General features: G+C 34.6%; 2 protein-coding genes across 4 annotated transcripts in view; both read left to right on the forward strand.

Annotated features, from left to right (window-relative positions):
• The window catches only part of LOC132261436 (broad-complex core protein isoforms 1/2/3/4/5), a 36,162-nt gene extending 23,030 nt beyond the window's left edge, over window positions 1-13,132 (forward strand). The window contains exons 3-9 of one of the 3 annotated variants that reach the window (XM_059760252.1): window positions 34-222; window positions 1,154-1,301; window positions 1,384-1,638; window positions 1,710-1,947; window positions 2,014-2,156; window positions 3,857-3,910; window positions 11,980-13,132. In XM_059760252.1, coding sequence (XP_059616235.1) covers window positions 34-222; window positions 1,154-1,301; window positions 1,384-1,638; window positions 1,710-1,947; window positions 2,014-2,156; window positions 3,857-3,910; window positions 11,980-12,209 — 1,257 coding nt within the window. In that variant the 3' untranslated portion in view covers window positions 12,210-13,132. Of the gene's footprint in view, window positions 1-33; window positions 223-1,153; window positions 1,302-1,383; window positions 1,639-1,709; window positions 1,948-2,013; window positions 2,157-3,856; window positions 3,911-5,972; window positions 6,575-8,538; window positions 10,805-11,979 lie in introns of those variants that run through there. The other 2 variants (XM_059760250.1, XM_059760251.1) reach the window with 2 other exon arrangements.
• LOC132261443 (broad-complex core protein-like) lies at window positions 12,222-18,811 on the forward strand. The gene is made up of 2 exons (XM_059760266.1): window positions 12,222-12,471; window positions 14,693-18,811. Exons 1-2 carry the CDS (start codon window positions 12,252-12,254, stop codon window positions 15,115-15,117), a joined length of 645 nt encoding a protein of 214 aa, XP_059616249.1. The 5' UTR covers window positions 12,222-12,251; the 3' UTR covers window positions 15,118-18,811.
• Window positions 18,812-18,975: the final 164 nt, after the last annotated feature.

Below are 18,975 nucleotides of genomic sequence, written 5' to 3' on the forward strand. Positions count from 1 at the left end.
TGAGGGCTTTTTTCACCCATTTTCCATCTGCAGAGCACGCCGTGCAAGCATCCGGTGATTGTGCTGCAGGACGTCGCTTTCACGGATCTGCACGCCCTCGTGGAGTTTATCTACCACGGTGAGGTCAACGTGCACCAGCGCTCGCTCAGCTCCTTCTTGAAGACGGCCGAGGTCCTTAGGGTTTCTGGGCTCACGCAGAAGCAGGCCGAGGAGACACACAGTGTAAGTGAATTGCCATTAAAAATGTCTCAAAGATTGCAGTGAAACGCATAAAACGCCTTTTCAGAGAATAATTTTTGATAATCAGAATTATCCTAAAATGTTTTTTAGACTTTGAATGAATATTTCTCATATCTTTTAAAAAAATTTCACTTGAAAATCAGAAAAACGTTCAATTAAAGTATCAAAAGTTGATTTTTTCGAACATGTTTGGATAAAATCGACTCGAAGACTATTAAAAATCGACTTTGGAAAGTAATATTTTCAGAATTTCTCTTAATTTTACCATGTTTTAGTCAAAAATTCCAATAAATAGTAATGAAAACAACTGAAATATCCACAAAATAATGAATAACGATCAATATTTTCACTTTAATGGACGATTTGAAGGCTTTTTGAGGGTTTTGAAGTAAATTTGGCAAATTTCGCAGCTCAATTAACCGAAAAATAGCGATTTTGACTTTTGATGCTTTTCAAAAGTTTTAAGTATTGTTAATTTTCGATCGATGCTTTCAATTTGCATAGAAGTTTAATGAAATTCTCGATATTTATTAATTTTTTTTCCTTCATAACTTAATGATGCAGTCAATCCACTCAATTTATCTTTCCTTATTATATTAATAACCCACATCACGATCATTTTCCCTTTCTGTCGTGACGATGGAAGTTTACGCAATGCTAATTGCGCATTGAATTGTTTCATTGTAACTTTCGGCATATTCGAATTGGCGCGAGAAATGCGAGCATTTCGGCGATCGCTTTAGCTGAAACACACACACAACATATTCTGAAAGAGTCACTTTCCAAAGTTGATTGGCGGCGTAATGCGATATGGCTGGAATTCTATGAAATAGAGTGCAGAAGTGGATCCGCGCCGCGAATGCACCTGTACACGTGAATGTAATTGTTTCCTCATTTTCGGGTTCAATTACAGTTAGCGCAAGTACAGAATCTTACGAGTTCAGGTGGCCGAACACCTGTAAATCATCATCAGAGCTTCACAGAGAAACTGGTTGAGGACGCCCTGTTCCCGCACGGTGCTTCGCCGCCGCCACATTTCAATAATTTGCACACGCCAACAGGTAATTTCAAGTGTGGACTTTTCCTTCGCCCCAGCCCGCCAATTACCCTGGCATTTCTCTCTCTCTCCCTCCCCCTTGGCAGCCCATTCAGGGACGACGGTGAATCAGCTGCTGCGCCGCGCCGCGGCCGTCGCATTGCGTCGCGAGAGGAACAACTCAAATCAATCCGATGACTTCTCGCAGAAGCGACACCGCATCGACAATGGGATCTTGGGCAACAACAACAGTCCCGATGTTATCAATCACATGCCGCAAATAACTGCCACCGATTTCTCCACCATCAAGCACAACAACAACAACACGCCGCCGCTCAAGGAGAGCGATCGCAATGATAATGGTGAGGATGTTTTTGGGGGTGTGCTTTTGCTGGAGTGTCGCGTGACCACGCGCTCTTGCCATCTCTCGCAGGTCCCAACAATCAGTCGGGCAACTCGCTCAGCACGGGCAATGGTCTGGGCTCAACAGGTGACAAAGACAGCCTCACACCCTCCCCGCCCACCACCCGCACTGACGACGTGAAGGCCGAACCCATGGAGCTTGTGTGCGGCAACAACAATGCCGCTAACGACGATCAAAGCAACGACTCCGTGCCAGAAAATGACATCAATCATTCGGGAAATGTGTCAGAGAACAAGGGACACATGAGGTGAGGAATTCACCTCGAGGAAGGAATTCAGGGGGATGAAAATGTGGAATATGCTTGTCATTGCAGCTCACCGAACGAGGATGATCTCGATAATAGCATACATTCGCACACAGCTCCACCCTTTCTGATGTCAGACAGCAAACTATTCACCACGCCAGGATCATTCAACTTCCCTATTTCAGCATTAACTGACCCGTCTGCTCTCGCAGGTAAGTCCCAAAGCCTTTTTCTAGTGTCGAAGGCGAAACGCCTCGGCAAGTTTGTCATAATTCGCCAAATGCCGCAAGTTCACACGACCTTTTCGGCAACTTATTCAATGGAAGAGCTGAATATTCATATCCCTGTTAATCCCTTTAAGCAAATATAGTTTACCACCAGTTTTGATATGATTATAATGTGTAGGGAAAGGGTGAATTATATGGCTATTTGAGCTTTCGAGAAGTGAAACAGATTTCTCCGCGTGTGATTACACAATCAATTTCACTCCAAACTTATAAAATCTGTTTCTCATGGTGTTAAAAAGGATTAGAGGGACCTTGGGAAGCGATTCCTAAAGGATTTTAGAAGCAGAAATGACGGAATTCGCTCTAAAACACCCAAAAAAACTCGTCGAAAAATGTTACTCACGACACTTTTCCCGCGGAATCGACGTTTTTTTGCGGTAAATTTCACTCCAAACACTCTTTGTGGAATAAGAGGTCCTTCTGGGTATTTCCCTTATTAAATGTCCTATCCTGCGTAGTCGAAAAACCTCAGTACGTTCCTCCAGAGTCAAGAGCTTCGTAACTTGATGTTCACTTAATCAAATTTTTACATCAAAGAGTTTCAAAGTCGATATAATACATGATAATCGACAGGACAATTATCCTGAAGACACTCCGGATACATTTAAACCACATTAGGAACATAAAACATACTTAAGTGGAAAAAATTCAAATATTTTCCAGGTGGCTTTATTTAATTTGGAAAGCCGTTTATCCATAGCTTCGGTTTTAGTGTCACAAACGGATCAAGTATTAAGCCGAATGTTTTCAAACTTGGCATGATAATTACTCATCAATGAGGGAAGATTGGTGGAAAATTTCAGACATCTAGCTTCACGTGAAAATTCGCAGCACATCAATATGTCTTCAGGGTGGTTCTATTTAATTTTGAGTCACTGTAAATGTAAAGAATACAATGAATTAAGCAAACTTCAGCCTTTGAAAAAATAACAAACTTGAAACTTTACTTCTTGCTTTACTGCTTTAGTTTCATGGAAAAGTCACAAGTTATGAAAGTAAGATGAGAATTTCCGGGAAAATATCAATTGACACGAGAAAATCATACTTTGTTTCTTTAATGATTATATCCATATTCCAGTGAAAACGAATTAATATTGCTCTTGGAAATGCGCACTAATTTTTCCTAGATTAAATTTTTGCCATTAATCTTTAATGGGTTAGTTTTAAGAGATAAATTATAGGATTCATAAAGAAAAAAATATATCAAATTTCACACTCAACTTTCTTTCAAAGTGAATTTTTCAATTTAAATAATTGTGCAGACAGAAAATATAAGGACTTCCACTTGACGCATGAATATTCATATTGTCCATTTGACCCCGCCACACCCTATTTCTTCTCTCTGCCTTGAGAAACTTCTGACATTAACATCTCCGAAACAGACACGGTGAGAATTCTGTTTTCGGCGCGATAGTACACTTCCTCTGCTCCTTTTTTCCTTGCAAATACATTATGGAAGCAGGAAAGGTCACAGAAAGGATACGAAAATTAAATTCAAATTGCGAAAAGATCAACAAATATGAAATCTTTTTTTTTCTGCCAAGGGAGTGTGTTAGGAAAATCATGTGCTATATAGAGAAATGTTTGTGCTTATTTTACAATGTAATTTTCTTTTCATCATTCAGGTTTTAATTCTCAAGCTTTACACACAGCCGTCGACTTGGCAGGATCGCCTCAAGGTATGTTTAAATCTTATTTTCTCACATTACTCCCTTTTTGCTCATTCTTCATAATACTTACAAATTTTATTTTCTAATACCTCAGCTATGAGCAATGGAATATGTTTAGCGAATATCTCACTCGCGTCCTCGTGCGCTCAACAGCAAAAAGTTACGCGCATTTCACTTGAAACAATAAACATAATTTAATATGCAAAAATTGGTCGGGAAATATTGTGCGCTGGTAATTGATGGGGGAGGAAAAAAGCGCGAGTGAGATGCTCTCTCTGCATATTTTTTTGGTATACAATTTACTCCTAAAACTTTTTTAGGTGTCCTGCGATTTGATATACATTTCTGCATGTGAACTTTTAATGAGAATTATTTGGACAATTTTTTTTATAATAATATCACTCGTCAAAATTAAAAAAAAGAACCATCAAATATTAAAAAAAAAACTGCTCGTTGACACATGAGAATTGTATATCAAATCAGTGTTGGGAGTTGATAATGTTTTTTTTTTTTATTTTATTTCACATTTTGTTTTTCACATAACCTTCTATGATTATTAAAAATTAATATGATGTACTATTTTTAATTTATATATTTTTTTTCGAACAAACTTCATAACTCCTCTCTTAATAATTGTTATATATATATATACATATTTACCTATATATGAGAATTTCCGTGAATTGGTTTTGTGTGCTAATTTTGTATCGTATCTCGTGTCATTTCGTCGTGTATGTGTGTTTAAAATGTGTTCTGCTGCATTATGACATATTATATTTATTATTAAATATCGGTATATACATATAATTTAAATATATGTATAAATTGACCATTCAATTACATAATAACAAAATAGAGATTATTTCTTATACATTTATTTTTTCGCAAATATTTCTATTTACATCTTAGATTGTAAGGAAAAAACAGAGAAGTAATAAAAGAGGAATAATAAAAAAAAAACATAGAATTGACAAGTATATTGTTGTAATTGTAAGGGAATTGTCAGGGATTATAGGATAGCAAACAGAAAGAAAAAAAAAGTGTACTACTTGAGTTGTCATCGCGAGAACCTACAAAATTATAGGTCAATTCGAGGCGATTGCCTTGTGTTTGCTGATGATAATTTGGTATACCTCAATTCAGACTTCGGATGGCACACAACAGAGCAAAAAAAAACCATCTGACAGTTGTGGTGTCAGAACTGTCAAAGTGACACTCTCAACATGACAATCAAAATTTTTGTCAAAAACCAAAGAACGAATGTATGAAATAGACAAAAATATGAACAAAATGACAGAGGAATTGATCGAGGAGTTCAAAATGTGACACCATCAAAACCAGTACTTGGAAAGAAATCAAGAAAATAAAAGAGTGTAATTCTTTTAATTGGAACAAAAATATAGAAAAAAAAACAATTAGTTGTTGAAGATCTAGATTTAAACCCAGTGTATTATATTGATTATACCACTCAAAATATTTTTCACACTTGGTTTGATTTACTAATTGGGTTTAGGGTATCCCTAGCATAAAGTTTCCCCCACCAGAAATCTCTTTGCATTGCATTTGGTCCTATTTTAATTCTTTCACACAACCAAAAAAAAAACCCAATGTACATTTCATATAGTTGATATACTCTCTTGATCCTTAATATTTGTTTATGTATTAACGCTGTTCAACTAATCTATACAGCATTTAATTTATACCCTAGTTTAAATTCACACAGTTTGAAGAAATATTAAGTCGTGTATTCTTAGAGTTTGATCGAGTTTTGAGAGCCACGAAAAAAAAAAAACACAAAATAAAAACAGCTCCGTGTTTATTGGATTTTCCGAAGGAGTGTGTGTAAAAAGACTTACTTTGCCAATACTATTAATAATCCTTTAGAAGCCAAGATAGGGGAGCAATCCAAAAGAACAGAAAACAGTCAGAAAACGGTGGTGATGGTGTCAAATCATTGGGCTAATTCGACGTATTTGCCTCTTGTCGTCAGGTCATCTGACGACGTCCACACCACAATTATCTGCTGCGGCCCTTACCCTGATGTCATCGTCCGCATCCACGTCATCATCAGTTCACAATCCCGCCAGTAGTGCGAATGTGGGTGGCAGTGGGAGCGCCAGTGGATCAGGCGAAGACTTCCGCTGTGACCCTTGCAATAAGAATCTGTCGTCGCTAACACGCTTGAAGCGTCACATCCAAAACGTCCATATGCGACCGACTAAGGAACCCGTCTGTAACATATGCAAGCGCGTCTACAGCTCACTTAATAGTTTGCGCAATCACAAAAGTATTTACCATCGCAATATGAAGCCCCCACGGGAGGAGTCCACGACTGCCACTAGCACAGCCCCAACCTCGACGGCCAGTAGCGCTAGTAGTAGCAATCCGAGTCGCCTCTTTTACCCCATCAACCATCGGTCAATATAGGCCACGCGCGATCCGCGGGCATAGGCAATTCTGGGGGAAACAGAGAAGCAGCATCTTTCGTAGCAAAAATCTCACTCACTCTCTCTGAATCTATATCAAGAGGAGCGAAATCTCAGATTGGGGACAAAGAGCCAGAAGAAGAATTGCAATAGGCAATCTTACATTACCAAGATATTTTGTAGGTCTTCATCCTTAGAGCGATTACAGACTTGTGGGTTACTCTCGAATAGGCGCAAACTGGGATCAATCCTCCGTGGATGAGCCTGTAAAGGTCAGATCAGCGATAATTCGTGGTTGATCTGCACTTTTACACACTCAAAACGTGGATCAACCATAATTCGTAGCTGAACTGGCGCTGTACGCACTCAGAAGTTATTCTTCTTTCTCGACACTAGCGACAATTTTACTTGGTGTGTTCAGCTGTCAATTGATTTGTTTATTTTATCAAAAAACGTGAAATTTTACGATAAAACTGCGTAAATAGAGGATTTGCAAGAAATCCGCCATTTTGTGCGTTTTGAGCTTGTGAAATGTTTCGGCACATTTTCGCCTGAGCGCGCTGCCGTCGTGAATCCCATAAATATCGGTTGAACCTTCGATATATCGAGGAATCAGTCGTGTTTTATGGTTCAACCAGTTGTCAATCTCGTGGATCACCAGCAAGTCTGTAATCGCTCTTACATAAAACACTTAGATGTAAGACTCGGGACATTTGAGAAAAGGTATTGTGAAGAGCAATTGACGATGATGTTTTGCAATTTTTACCACTGTTTAACCTTTCCTGAAGAAAACTGCCGCCCTTCCTGCGATAATATTGCATATCACAATAATTTTCTCTCGTGTCTTAAATCCCAAACTAACAACTTTATGATCTAATTTTAACATTAAGCAAATATTTCCTTTGCAAATTTTGTAGCATTTAAATAGAGACGATAATATATTTGTTTGACATACTTTTTGTACATGTAAAATGTAATATTTTTTTTTTGTTATAAAGTGTTTATTTTTCCTTAGATTTTAAGACGGTTTTTGAATGAGGACGATGAGTACACAATAAATCCGACCGGTTCGTTAAATGTAACCAATTGGCATATTTTTATCCTAAGTTGCCATACAATTTATCTACCTTTTACTTGACTTGAATACCTGAAAGCTAAGAAAAAAAAAGAAAAGAAAAAAAACACCAAAACATCCCATCCAACTGTCGACGCAACACTTCTTTGGATGGACATGTTTTGATGAAAACATATAATGTGAAAATACAACGGGGAAGCCACGCTATTGGGAACAAAATTAAAGATTGAGACATTAGTGACACTGTGATTTATCAAAAAAAAAAAAAGTTTAAAAAAGATCTTTTTTCATTATTTTGGTAAAAAGAAAAAAAAAATGAAATACAAAACAACAAAATCAGGCCATAGAACTTTTTATTTTCGATTTTGTTTAGTTTCTCTTTTTGCAAATCCCCCAGGCGGAATTTTGATTTATTTGAAAAAAAAATTTTGAAAAATTAAATTTTCTTCTCAAAAAAAAAAACACAAATTTGATATGCAAATGATTTCATGTGTTTTTTGATAAATTGATCAACATTGAAATTTTCAAAGTCCACCCAATTGGTTCCAATTGGTGAACCCGTTGGATTTGTTTGTAAAGTACAGAATTGTGAAATCTCAAAAATTGAGAAAAACAAGAAAAAAATGCCTAAATATGCGGAGATCATTGAATTACCTGGGGATGATCGCACAATCAATCAAATGTAAAAGTCATAATGACACTTGTTTTCTCTTTTACGTCCAGAGATTGACAGAAAATAGTAAATGTTGAAAAGAAGAAGAAAAAAAAACAAGTATTTTTCAAGTGTGTGTGTTTAACTGATCACATAACAAAATCGTCCTGCTTTTTTATTTTTTTCACAATTAAAAATTTTTGAGCGAAAAAGGCAAAAACACCCTTGATCGAGAAATTGTTTCTTTTTTTATCCATTATTTACTCAAAATTAGAGAAATTTTTACGTTGATTTCAGTTCAGACGCATTCATTTCCGTTCGAAAAAATTTGCAAAAAAATAGAAATCGAAGCCTGAGTAAAAAGTTTTGCGGCCAAATCAGATTGAAAAAGAAAAAAGAAAATTGAGAGAAAAAGCAGAAAAGTCTTGAAAAAGTCAAAAATAGTCACTACTGTCTCTTTCTTTTTTTCCCGGTGATGCTAAAGGTGGCGGCAACTGTAGTGGCGGCGGCGTCGGGGTGGCTCAAGCATCGGTGATGGGGAGTGGTGGGCGACTACCCTTGCCACTACCGCTGACAGCGTGCCATCGGTGCGATGTCTGTGGCAAGCTGTTGAGCACCAAGTTGACATTGAAGCGTCACAAGGAGCAGCAGCACCTGCAGCCGCTCAACAACGCTGTGTGCAATCTCTGTCACAAGGTGTTCCGGACGCTCAACAGCCTGAACAATCACAAAAGTATTTACCATCGGCGCCAGAAGCACCAGCACCACCACTCGAGTCAGTCCGCGGCGCAGCAACAGCCCAATCCGCAGCATCCGTCAACCCTTTCCGGCGCCGGATCCATGGCGCCGCCCTCGCTGCAAGTCAAGTCCTGCATTGAGTATCTGTAAATGAAGCGTCCTGTTCCTCCTTTCCCTCTGCGCCCCGCACTTACTACTTTCTCGCGGAAATCTTAGGCGGAAGAACCAAGACTTCCCTAGTCTGTGTGTTAGACAGAGTTCGTTCTTGATTTATACGAATTTATTGTGTACTCTTCGTGGCATTGCGCAATCATTTCAACAAATTTTTTTTAGATCCTCAAAGGAAATTTTCTAATTTAAACTATTATTATATTTTTTTTTTCAAATTATTTATGAAAAATGATGAAGAATTAATGATTAAAAAGAAAATACTAGCTAATAGATGAATTGTAACAATACTTGTATAAAGAAGGAAACTAATGTTAGACATATACAACTTAAGCATAAAAGAAACTTAGAGAAAAGTGAAAACATACCCTTCTTAATTGTTTAAGACAACAAAAAAAAAACACATGATTATAGGCGGTGCTAGGGTATTGTTAACAATTTTTTCTGTTTTTAAAACAAACTAATATTTACGAGCTTATTCGTGTTTTTTTTTTTATTACCAGAAAAGCATTTTGGAAAGTAGATTTATATTTTTACAAAAAAAGAAAGAAAGAAAAGGAGAAATTTTTTTTAATTTATTTTATTTATGGTAAAGAATTGATAAGAAAATCTGAAAATTTCGTCCATGCCCAACTCTTAAAAGTTTTATTATTTTTTTATTTAAACAAGAGAAAAGAAAAGCTAAAAATTAACGACCAAGTCGCAAAAAGTGCTTCTTTTTTAATGGTGTGATTCTGATGTTTCTCAAAGAGAAGCATTTCCCAAAATTGAAACTCTCTTTCTTTATAGTTTCAAGAAGAAGAAGATGAAAATGAAAAAAAAAATATCGATCTTCATGGATTTTTTTGGAGATCTAAATTTACATGTATTTTTCCATTTCGTGCATTGAGAAAAAGAAACTTTGAAAAAAGGAAAAAAGTGAAGAAATGTAATCATTCGTAATGGACTGATATTTCTTATTTTACATTCTTAGATAACAAAAAAAAAAACGTTGTAAAAAGGATAAAAACAAGAAACAGCGGAAGAAAGCAAATTTACATTAATGATAGTTAAGTAATAACTGTAATAATTGTGATTAAGTTGTCGGTAATTATTCTTAGTTTTCGTTATGGATATGATGAAAAAAAGAAATGCAATTTGTCAAAATTAGGAGGAGGAAAAAAAAAGAGAGAAGATATATTGAAAAAATGTGATGAGCAACTTAAAAAATTTACTGAAAAATTTATTATTATTTTTTTCATTAACAATTTGTGATCGTCGAAGACTGATGACTTAAAAATTTAATTAATTAAATTTAAAAAAAAGAAAAAAATGAGACAAGAATTGACGAAATGGAAATTCGTTGACGTATATGAAAAAAAAAATAATCGAAATTGTAACAATTGGCCTCAAAAGTCTGAAATTTATTTGATACCAAATTATATATACAAGCAACAATTTTATTAACAAGTGAAAAAAATCTATATATTTACAATGGAGACATAATTGGCTTGGTATTGACATTTTTAAATTATTGTTTTTTGATTATATTTCGCGTCTTTTTTTTACACGGAAAAAAATGGAGGAGGAAAAAAAGTATATTACAGATGAAATGTAGTTTGTGTAGTGAGATAAAAAAAAGCAGAAAATATAAAAACATATTATATTCCTAAATTTTTTTCGAAGACACAATTAACATATAATCTTTTTTTTCAATTTCTCTTCGCCAATAGCATAGGACATTTTAGTTGTTTCCTTTTTCTCTTATCATTAGACAAAATGATTTCACTTCATTGGTTCAACCCAAAACCATTGTTCAGTGTCACTCTGTTTTTTTGACTAATAAACTTAGTGAACAAAAAAACGAGAGAGAAAAAAACAAGGATTAAATACAGATACTAAGATTAAATGAATATAATATCAGCATGAGTTTAATGTTGTGTAAAGTTGTAATAAAAAAATATTGATGAGAAAACATGCAGAAGAAATACGATTAAACGTTAAAACAAGTGAATCATAAAAAAAATACCTACAATTGCAAGAAAAAAAGAGAAAAAAACAATAAAGAAATAGTATCCTTCTTCGAAAGAAAGTGGTTATTTTTTTCTATTATTCATCGTACATTAATGATTGCTCCTATTATTAGTTATTCTGTAAATGTTGTATACGTTGATTTTACTATAATCTTATTTATAATATATATGACAAAAGTAACATATATATACACAATTCTATCAAATATATTATTTTTGCATATATTTCAATGGCGAGTTTTCCTTCAATTTTCTTTTTTACTGTCTGTGCCGATGGGTTTTCTCCCTTTACTTTTTTGTCCTGGACAAGAATTTGCCAAAAATGTGTGGAATTTCGTGGTATTTGAGCGTTAAGATCGCGGATTAAGGATTACAAAATGCACGGCATACAATTGTTGGGGCCTGTCTGGAGGTTAGGCTAGGCTAGGCTAAGCGTACACTTTTACGGATAAGACTACTCTGTAAGGATGACAAATGGACACACACAGATTTCGATGTAAACATGACAAAACACTGTATATCCTTTTAGTTTAATCTGCGCAACCAATAGATGCACACTACGATCCAAAACTCTTAGGACAATTTTTTTACCGTAGTTCGTAAGAAGTACCGATGATTTCGAATTAATACCGATGATCCTAATTCATCTATACTTAATTTTTCACTGACATGCTGTCAATCTGTCTCACTCTGTCCTCTCACTTTCTCTCTCTCTCTCTCTCTCTATTTAAGATTATGTTATTTTGTAAAAGTACTACTCAGCTGCGCATCCTTGGCCACCGAGGAGCGCTGCCGATGGAGTATTAATGGCAAAATAGTGATAGAGAATTATGACTTTTATAGTAAAAGAGACGAAAAGAAATGGTAAGACTCTAGCAAAAAAAAAAAAAAGAAGAGAGCATAAGAAAAATAGAATCTGAAGCATAAATGAGAGAGATTTTGGTGAAGAAAGAAAGAAAAGCATTTAGTGTGTCGGTGTATTGGATCTGGTATCTCTTGTATTCCAGGCTGTTCACCCAAGAAACTGTTTTCATGTCAACTCTGTGGCAAAGTGCTGTGCTCAAAGGCATCTCTTAAGCGGCACATTGCCGACAAGCACGCGGAACGCCAGGAGGAATATCGTTGCTCAATATGTGAGCGTGTGTATTGTTCGCGGAATTCGCTGATGACACACATCTACACATATCACAAATCAAGGCCTGGCGAACTGGACATTAAGGACATAAAGTTCTTTTAGGGGTCGTTTTCGCCACCGCCATCGCCATCAACATCTTCATCCATGTCATCAGTCTCTTCACCGAGTAAATCCCTGTCAATTCTCTACGAACCAGATACGACATTACACTTTTTAGCAACAATGTCCGATTTTGACGAACCACCAACTCCATCGCATATGTCAACTTACGATCTTAGTTGTGGGATGACCCCACAGAGTCACCACACTAATTTCGCCAGAAGTCTTCTCCAATTTTGGTGTCCACTATACCATGTTCGCCAAGGTTAGCTTCCAATTCCAATTTATCTTAACAAATTAAAAAAAAAAAACAGACAGTCAAGAAGCTAAAACTTAAAGACACACAGTTTTTTGAACTCAGTACCCTTCTTCTTCTTCCTTTTCTTATATCGTAATAATTGAGCAAATTGAGTAAATGAGAACCGCAATCTTTTCCACAGTACAAATCTACTTTACTATATGCTGTACCTCACTATCCACCTTCATTGAGATATATTTATCTATAGTTTTCGATACATTTCAATATATATTGCCACCTTACCTCATTATATTAAAGAATTAATTGCAACACTTAATCGGAATGCAGTTCTACTTAAAACGTTCTCTGCTGCTGCTATTACTATTGCCTACTATTTACTATTATTACAATTGTATATTCTGCTGTAGTTATCTCTATTTTACTATATAATTGAATAATAGTTAGAAATGGAATCTCTTTTTTCGTTTTCACCCAAAATCAACTATTATTATTATATTTATGAGAGTGATATTGGAGAAAATATACAAATAATTCTCTATATAGTGTACAATAATTAAAAAATCTACTCTACTGTCTCTTATTACTGCCTATCATCGACACAGTTGAAGCTTCTATCGATTTTTACAAATCGTGATAATCATCAAACTATACTATTACGAGCCTGTTACTCTGGAGATAAAGTTACTGGAATTATTAATACATATGATATTTATACACCAAAGTATGTTATTTATCTACTATTAGAATTATATTAATACACAAGGTTAATATTTGCGTGCATCTTTTGGTGACTCTCAGTTTATGATTACTCGAAAAACAATAATTACAAAATTTCTCAAGAATTGACGTTTAATTATTTTATTTTCCACACGTTTCTCCTTTCATTTCGTTTAATCTTTATATGTGCCCCGAATTTTTTGGGTTATTTTCTTTATCAATTGCAAGAGAAGAAAAGAAAAGAAAAATCGATAAGATTAAAAGAGAAATTCGCGAAATTTTGTATTAATCTAAAAATTTCAAATTTCTAACATTTCCTCTTAAGAGGTGGAAAAAGAAGAATTTTTGTAAGAGAACGACGCAATTTTTTTTGCAAACTTTTACAAATTCTTCTGCTGCAAGTGTAGAAATTTTGAAATTCAAAGATTCAAAAAAGAAAACTTTCTTCTCTATATTTTAATGTGTTTTTTTTGTGCTTTGTCTGCTGTTTTATAACCAAATATTGTGCTAATATTTTTCAATGTAATAATTATTTGTATGTGATCTCAAAAAATGATTCATCGACAAAAAAGCCACGGAAAAAAGCAGTTTTTCCTTCTCGCTCTTCTGTGTTATGTGCCAAAAAAAAATAATCTTGTGCGCTCGAGTATTGAAATTTTCAATGTTTCCTTCGCTTTGATCATTTTGGTTTTCCCCTATATTTTTTTTTGTTGGTAAATTCTGCATGTTCTGTCTGTTGTTTTTCTCATTGTATTACCAAAGAACGATAGGTAGGTATAACTTTTCTATTTCTTATGGAAACACTTGTCAAAATTTGGTTCGAAAATCACTGTGTCACACTGGCTTTCTCTGTTGTAACTTATGTTGCATGAAATCACACTCAATTGGCTTTATTCTTGACTTATTTTTCCCAAACATCTTCACTGGGCATCGCTTAAGAAAACACAAAGATAAGATTTGAAGTGTATTTTGCAAGATAGATGAAAAAATCTAATTTGTTTCTGATCATCTTCTGATGCCCCGTGAAGACATAGAAATTCGCGGAAATGACTATGAATCAATAGGAATTGCATGTGAATCTTTGTACTTCATGAGGAAATTATATTAATCTTCTGTGATTAACATTAATTGCAACATTTCCACTCAGACCTACTTTCAATAAGTATGATCTCTGCTCTTGCTGCATCGATAAGTCGAAAATAAAGTCAATTCTCATCTTAATGGCCTATTTTTCAAAATTTACATATAATGTAATTTATTTACCCTTTTTATATCAACAAGTATGCGTAGTGCAAGAGTTCTCTTCAGCTCTCTTTCTCGATATATTTTTCATATTTTTTTTTGTCTTTTTAACGTAGGAGATTGACAGAGAGACTTTTTCTCGAAGTATCTGAAAAAAAAAGAAATGAGAACTTTCAAAGCTCTATGAAAAAAAAAAAACAAGAAAAAGCATTGCAAGCGTTGAGCGTGTAAAAGAATATAGAATTTTCTCTTTGTGTTATTTGCCCAGCAGGCCCCCAAAGTGCTGTTGTATCTGTTGGTACGTCGGCATCATCATCGACAACATCACCGTCGGGCACGCAATTGCGAATGCCACCACCCACGAGTGGGGGGATCAATGAACCGCAGGAGTGCCCCTATTGCCACCGCACATTCTCCTGCTACTATTCGCTCAAGCGACACTTTCAGGACAAGCACGAGCAGTCGGACACGCTGTACGTGTGCGAGTTCTGCCATCGGCGGTACCGAACCAAGAACTCGCTCACCACGCACAAGAGCCTGCAGCACCGCGGCTCCAGCGGCATGCTGAAGCGCCTGCTGAAGACGTCCGCGATCAAGAATGTCCTGGGGCCGCACCACGGTGCGCCCCATCCGCGGCCGCACCTCTTTGATTTCGCAGCGGAGCTGGGCCAGCCGCCGCCGGGCATCCAATAGATCGACCTGCAGTCATCGTTCACCACGATGCTCTTCGCCACACTCAACCAGCACCAGCGTGATATTTACACCGCTCACAGTTGAATCGCGCGCGCGCGCGCCGCGCAGGACGCGCCATGCCAAAACACACACACACACACTTGGACAAGAGCGCTCCGCGGGATCACAGAGGATCGCCGCGGAGCCGGGACACAAATTGACCAACAAGTTATGAAATTAAACACACACAGAGAGATTAGGTTAATCTAGCTTAATTGTAAGGATTAATTGTAGAAGTTCACTGTCTTGAAATTGTGACAACACTGTGGATTGTCACGCTAAATGCCCACACAATACTTAAAAAAAAATGGGGTTGGAATATTATCCACCCCGGAATATGTGTAAATATTTCAAATTGATCACTCTATGGGAGAACCTGGGGTTCATTGAACACTGAATGGAATCTTTAACGGACAATTTTCCAAAATACACACGAGATATTTCCTGTCAATTAACCTGTCAAAAGTGTCAAAAAATTTGTATTTTCTTGTCATACTAATTCGGCCAATGAAATATCTCGGAGTATTTTTTCCCTAAAGGAGATTTCTTTCGACACAGATCAACTGCCAAAAAAATGAACAACTATCACAAAAACCCAATCACGGTTTCTCTAGCCAAGATAGAGTTTAAGAAAGAAAAACTGCAAATGCCACAAAAACCGAATCAATTTGCAGAACGGTTTCAAAGTGTAAGAAAAAAAGAAGTGGGAATAAAAATACTTCTGAAAAACACCCTTCGAGTTCACCTAAAAAATTTGATGACAAGTTTAAGGTTAAAAAGAAAAAGAAAATCTAACAATTTACTCAGTGATTCACCGCTCAAGTACAAAAAAAAGGATAAAAACATTTTTAACTGTAAAAGTGGAGGGAAAAATTCGAATTAAAGTATACTTATATACATATATCATTGCATAACATATTTTGAAGTAAAATGAATATCAAGAGAAAGTCTTAGTAGATTAAATGCGGGGAGGAAAAAAAGGAAGAAACGTATTTTTGTGTCAACATATCTTGATGAAATCTAATTAAAAAGGAAGAAAAATTTGCCCACTCGGGCGCTCAGGAGAATTTACAATATTACTAATTTTGTGTGTTTTTCTAGCAAAGTGTTCAGTTTGCGAGGAGTTACTTGAATTCTACAGAGAGAGAGAGAGAGAGAGCTTTGGAGGGAGAGAAATGATTTGTGGTGGCGATAGATTATTTTTCAAGCAGTCGTTTATACTTATCAATTTCTTCATATCTTGACCTGTGGTGCCATAAAGTCTTTCATTTTCCACCTGATTAAGCGCGGAATCCACCATCAAAGAGCATGAGAAGGAGAACACAAAGTGAGTGAGAAATATCGTGAGACAGATGAAATCACTTGAGTTGAGGAATTAGAGGCGAAAAGCTGTTGAAAAATGATTTTCAAAGGAACAAAAAAGGAGATAAAGAAAGGAAGGAAGGAAGAAAGGGATAGAGAGATTCATCGAAGTTCACTTTGTAATATTTACAAAATGTATATTCATTCACCCAATGTAAGAAACTTACATTAAACATTACTTACATATTAAGCTCACATTACAGATAATATCATAAAGAAATACATATGTATGTACTCCTGTATATTCCTAGCTATAAATTATTTTATCTTAACGGTTTTACTGAGAGAGAGAGAGAGAAAACATAAGGAAGATTAAGAGACACAGAAACAGATGATCGGAAAGCAAATCGAGATAAATTTTATTAGTTTGACAAAACGGGAATGACTAAAAAATTTATTCTTCTCAATCTGTGATGTAGGAATGCTTCTCTGATTATAAATAGTCAGTGTTTATGATATATTTTCAAAAGGGATGTAGATGCAGAATATGTAAAGTGGGTGTGGAGGATTGCATTAGATGAGGAAATGATCCCCATATTTGTGAATAGAGTTATGTATTCATTGATAAAACTGAATTGGGTGGAATTAAAAGGTAGAAAACAAGAAGAGAAAACACGATGGAAAATTTGATATGAACAAAAAAGAAAAAGTAGAGAATTTAAACAAAAAAGGAAACATTTTTGACCAAGTCTTTTCCAGTGAAAGTGTGAAACAAAAAGGAAACAAATTCTTCTGACACAAATGAAAAAAAAAAACCAAACAAATTGTGGAACTATATATTGAATATTGGTAAAAATATTGGATAAAACTTATAGTATTTCTCAAAAGGAAAGGAAAGGAAAAAAATCTTATTACATTTCAAAAATCATGGAGAAAAAAAATAAAGAAAAAAAATATTCATATTATTGAGAAAAGGAAATATTTTAATATATTTGTAAGAATGTAAAAGTACTTTTTAAAGTAAAAAAACATTACTAAGAAAACTCACTCTTTACAAATTCAGGGTACACACATCATTTTAAGCTATATGTTATGTGCCAAAATTTATAGCTAGTTCTACTCATTCGGAGAATTCAGAGAGAGAGAGAGAGGAATGATACATAACTTTAAATATTCATATATATGTATTTACATACATAGAAATCTTCTTAACTCAAAATGAAGCCATATTGCGACAAATAATGACGTTATAATTCTTCAAGTCTACAAACTCTTCTTTCAACACACATCTCGATGGCGTGGAATTTTCACCGTGTGTTATCCTTAACACATGTCGCGCCGACATTTATTTGACAGCACACAATTATATATATATTCAATCTTGCTGCACCAGAAGAACTGGGGAAATTTAGTTAATTTTGCAAAATTCCACTGCAGAAAAAAAAATACAACAATCACACTTGATTTTGACAGGAAAAGTCAAAGGAATTTTTGAGAGAAATGAAAGTTCAAAAAAAAGAAATAAAAGGAAATTCGGCTCACGGAAAAAAAGTAACATATCAATTTTAATTTTTGTGTTTCACTAAAAAAAAAAATTATTCTATGATATAATTTTATTTTTACGAAAGCTATTGTATATTCAAAATTTTTTATATTTGGAAATGTTTATCAAAAAAAAAACTAAGGAAAAAAATATATATTAACCTACAATTGTATGATAACAAAATTCAATGAGAAAAAAATGAAAATCTGTGATTGAATTAATTTTAATGTTATTGATTTAAAGAACTGATTAGACCATTATTAAATTATTGAATTGGATAAAATTTTGTTAGTGATTTCGGCTACCAAAGAATTAAAAAGAAAAAGTAAAACAAACGTGAAGAAAAAAACGTGAATGAAAATTTACATAATTAATATTTATGGTCAAATTGACAAACTTCTGAGAGATTTTTTTTTTCTCTAGTTTTGCTCATTTTTTTTCCACTTGATATTGCGCATCAGTGAAGAGATTAAAAAAAAAAAATTATAATTCACAAAAATAAACAAACACAAACACACAAATAATGATACAACATCAACTGTCGCTATGTGTGCCAATTGTATAAATTTGACGATTTACAATTTCTACTTATTATAAACTAACATATCCTGGCTCAATATTTTTCCATTATGTTGACGACGAAGTGAAGGTAAAAGAAAAGAAAAAAAAACAATGAGACGACAAAAATAAATTTCAGTATTATATTTTAAAAAAAAGTAATTAGATTTACGCGTAAACAAAATAATTATTGATGGAATTACAAAAACTCAAGAAGGAGAAGAAGAGGTGAAAAATTAATTGATAAAGAAGGAATGGAAGTGAAATTATTAATCAGATTCAAACATTTACATGTCACTTGAAATATATTGAAAATAAAAAAGAGAAAAAAAATAAAAATTATATATTTAAAATATAAAAAAGTCCGAATTTATAAATGTAGCATATTATATAAATATAATGATATAAAATATTAT

This window comes from Phlebotomus argentipes, unplaced genomic scaffold (assembly GCF_947086385.1).
Source record: "Phlebotomus argentipes unplaced genomic scaffold, Phlebotomus argentipes genome assembly contig_15, whole genome shotgun sequence".
Taxonomy (NCBI): Eukaryota; Metazoa; Arthropoda; class Insecta; order Diptera; family Psychodidae; genus Phlebotomus; species Phlebotomus argentipes.

Excerpts from the sequence above, each read along its gene's own strand:
- LOC132261443 (XM_059760266.1), top strand. The coding sequence starts at position 12,252 with ATGTCATCAGTCTCTTCACCGAGTAAATCCCTGTCAATTCTCTACGAA. Across the intron at positions 12,472-14,692 it reads ACTATACCATGTTCGCCAAG|CAGGCCCCCAAAGTGCTGTT; the intron begins GTTAGCTTCCAA and ends TTATTTGCCCAG.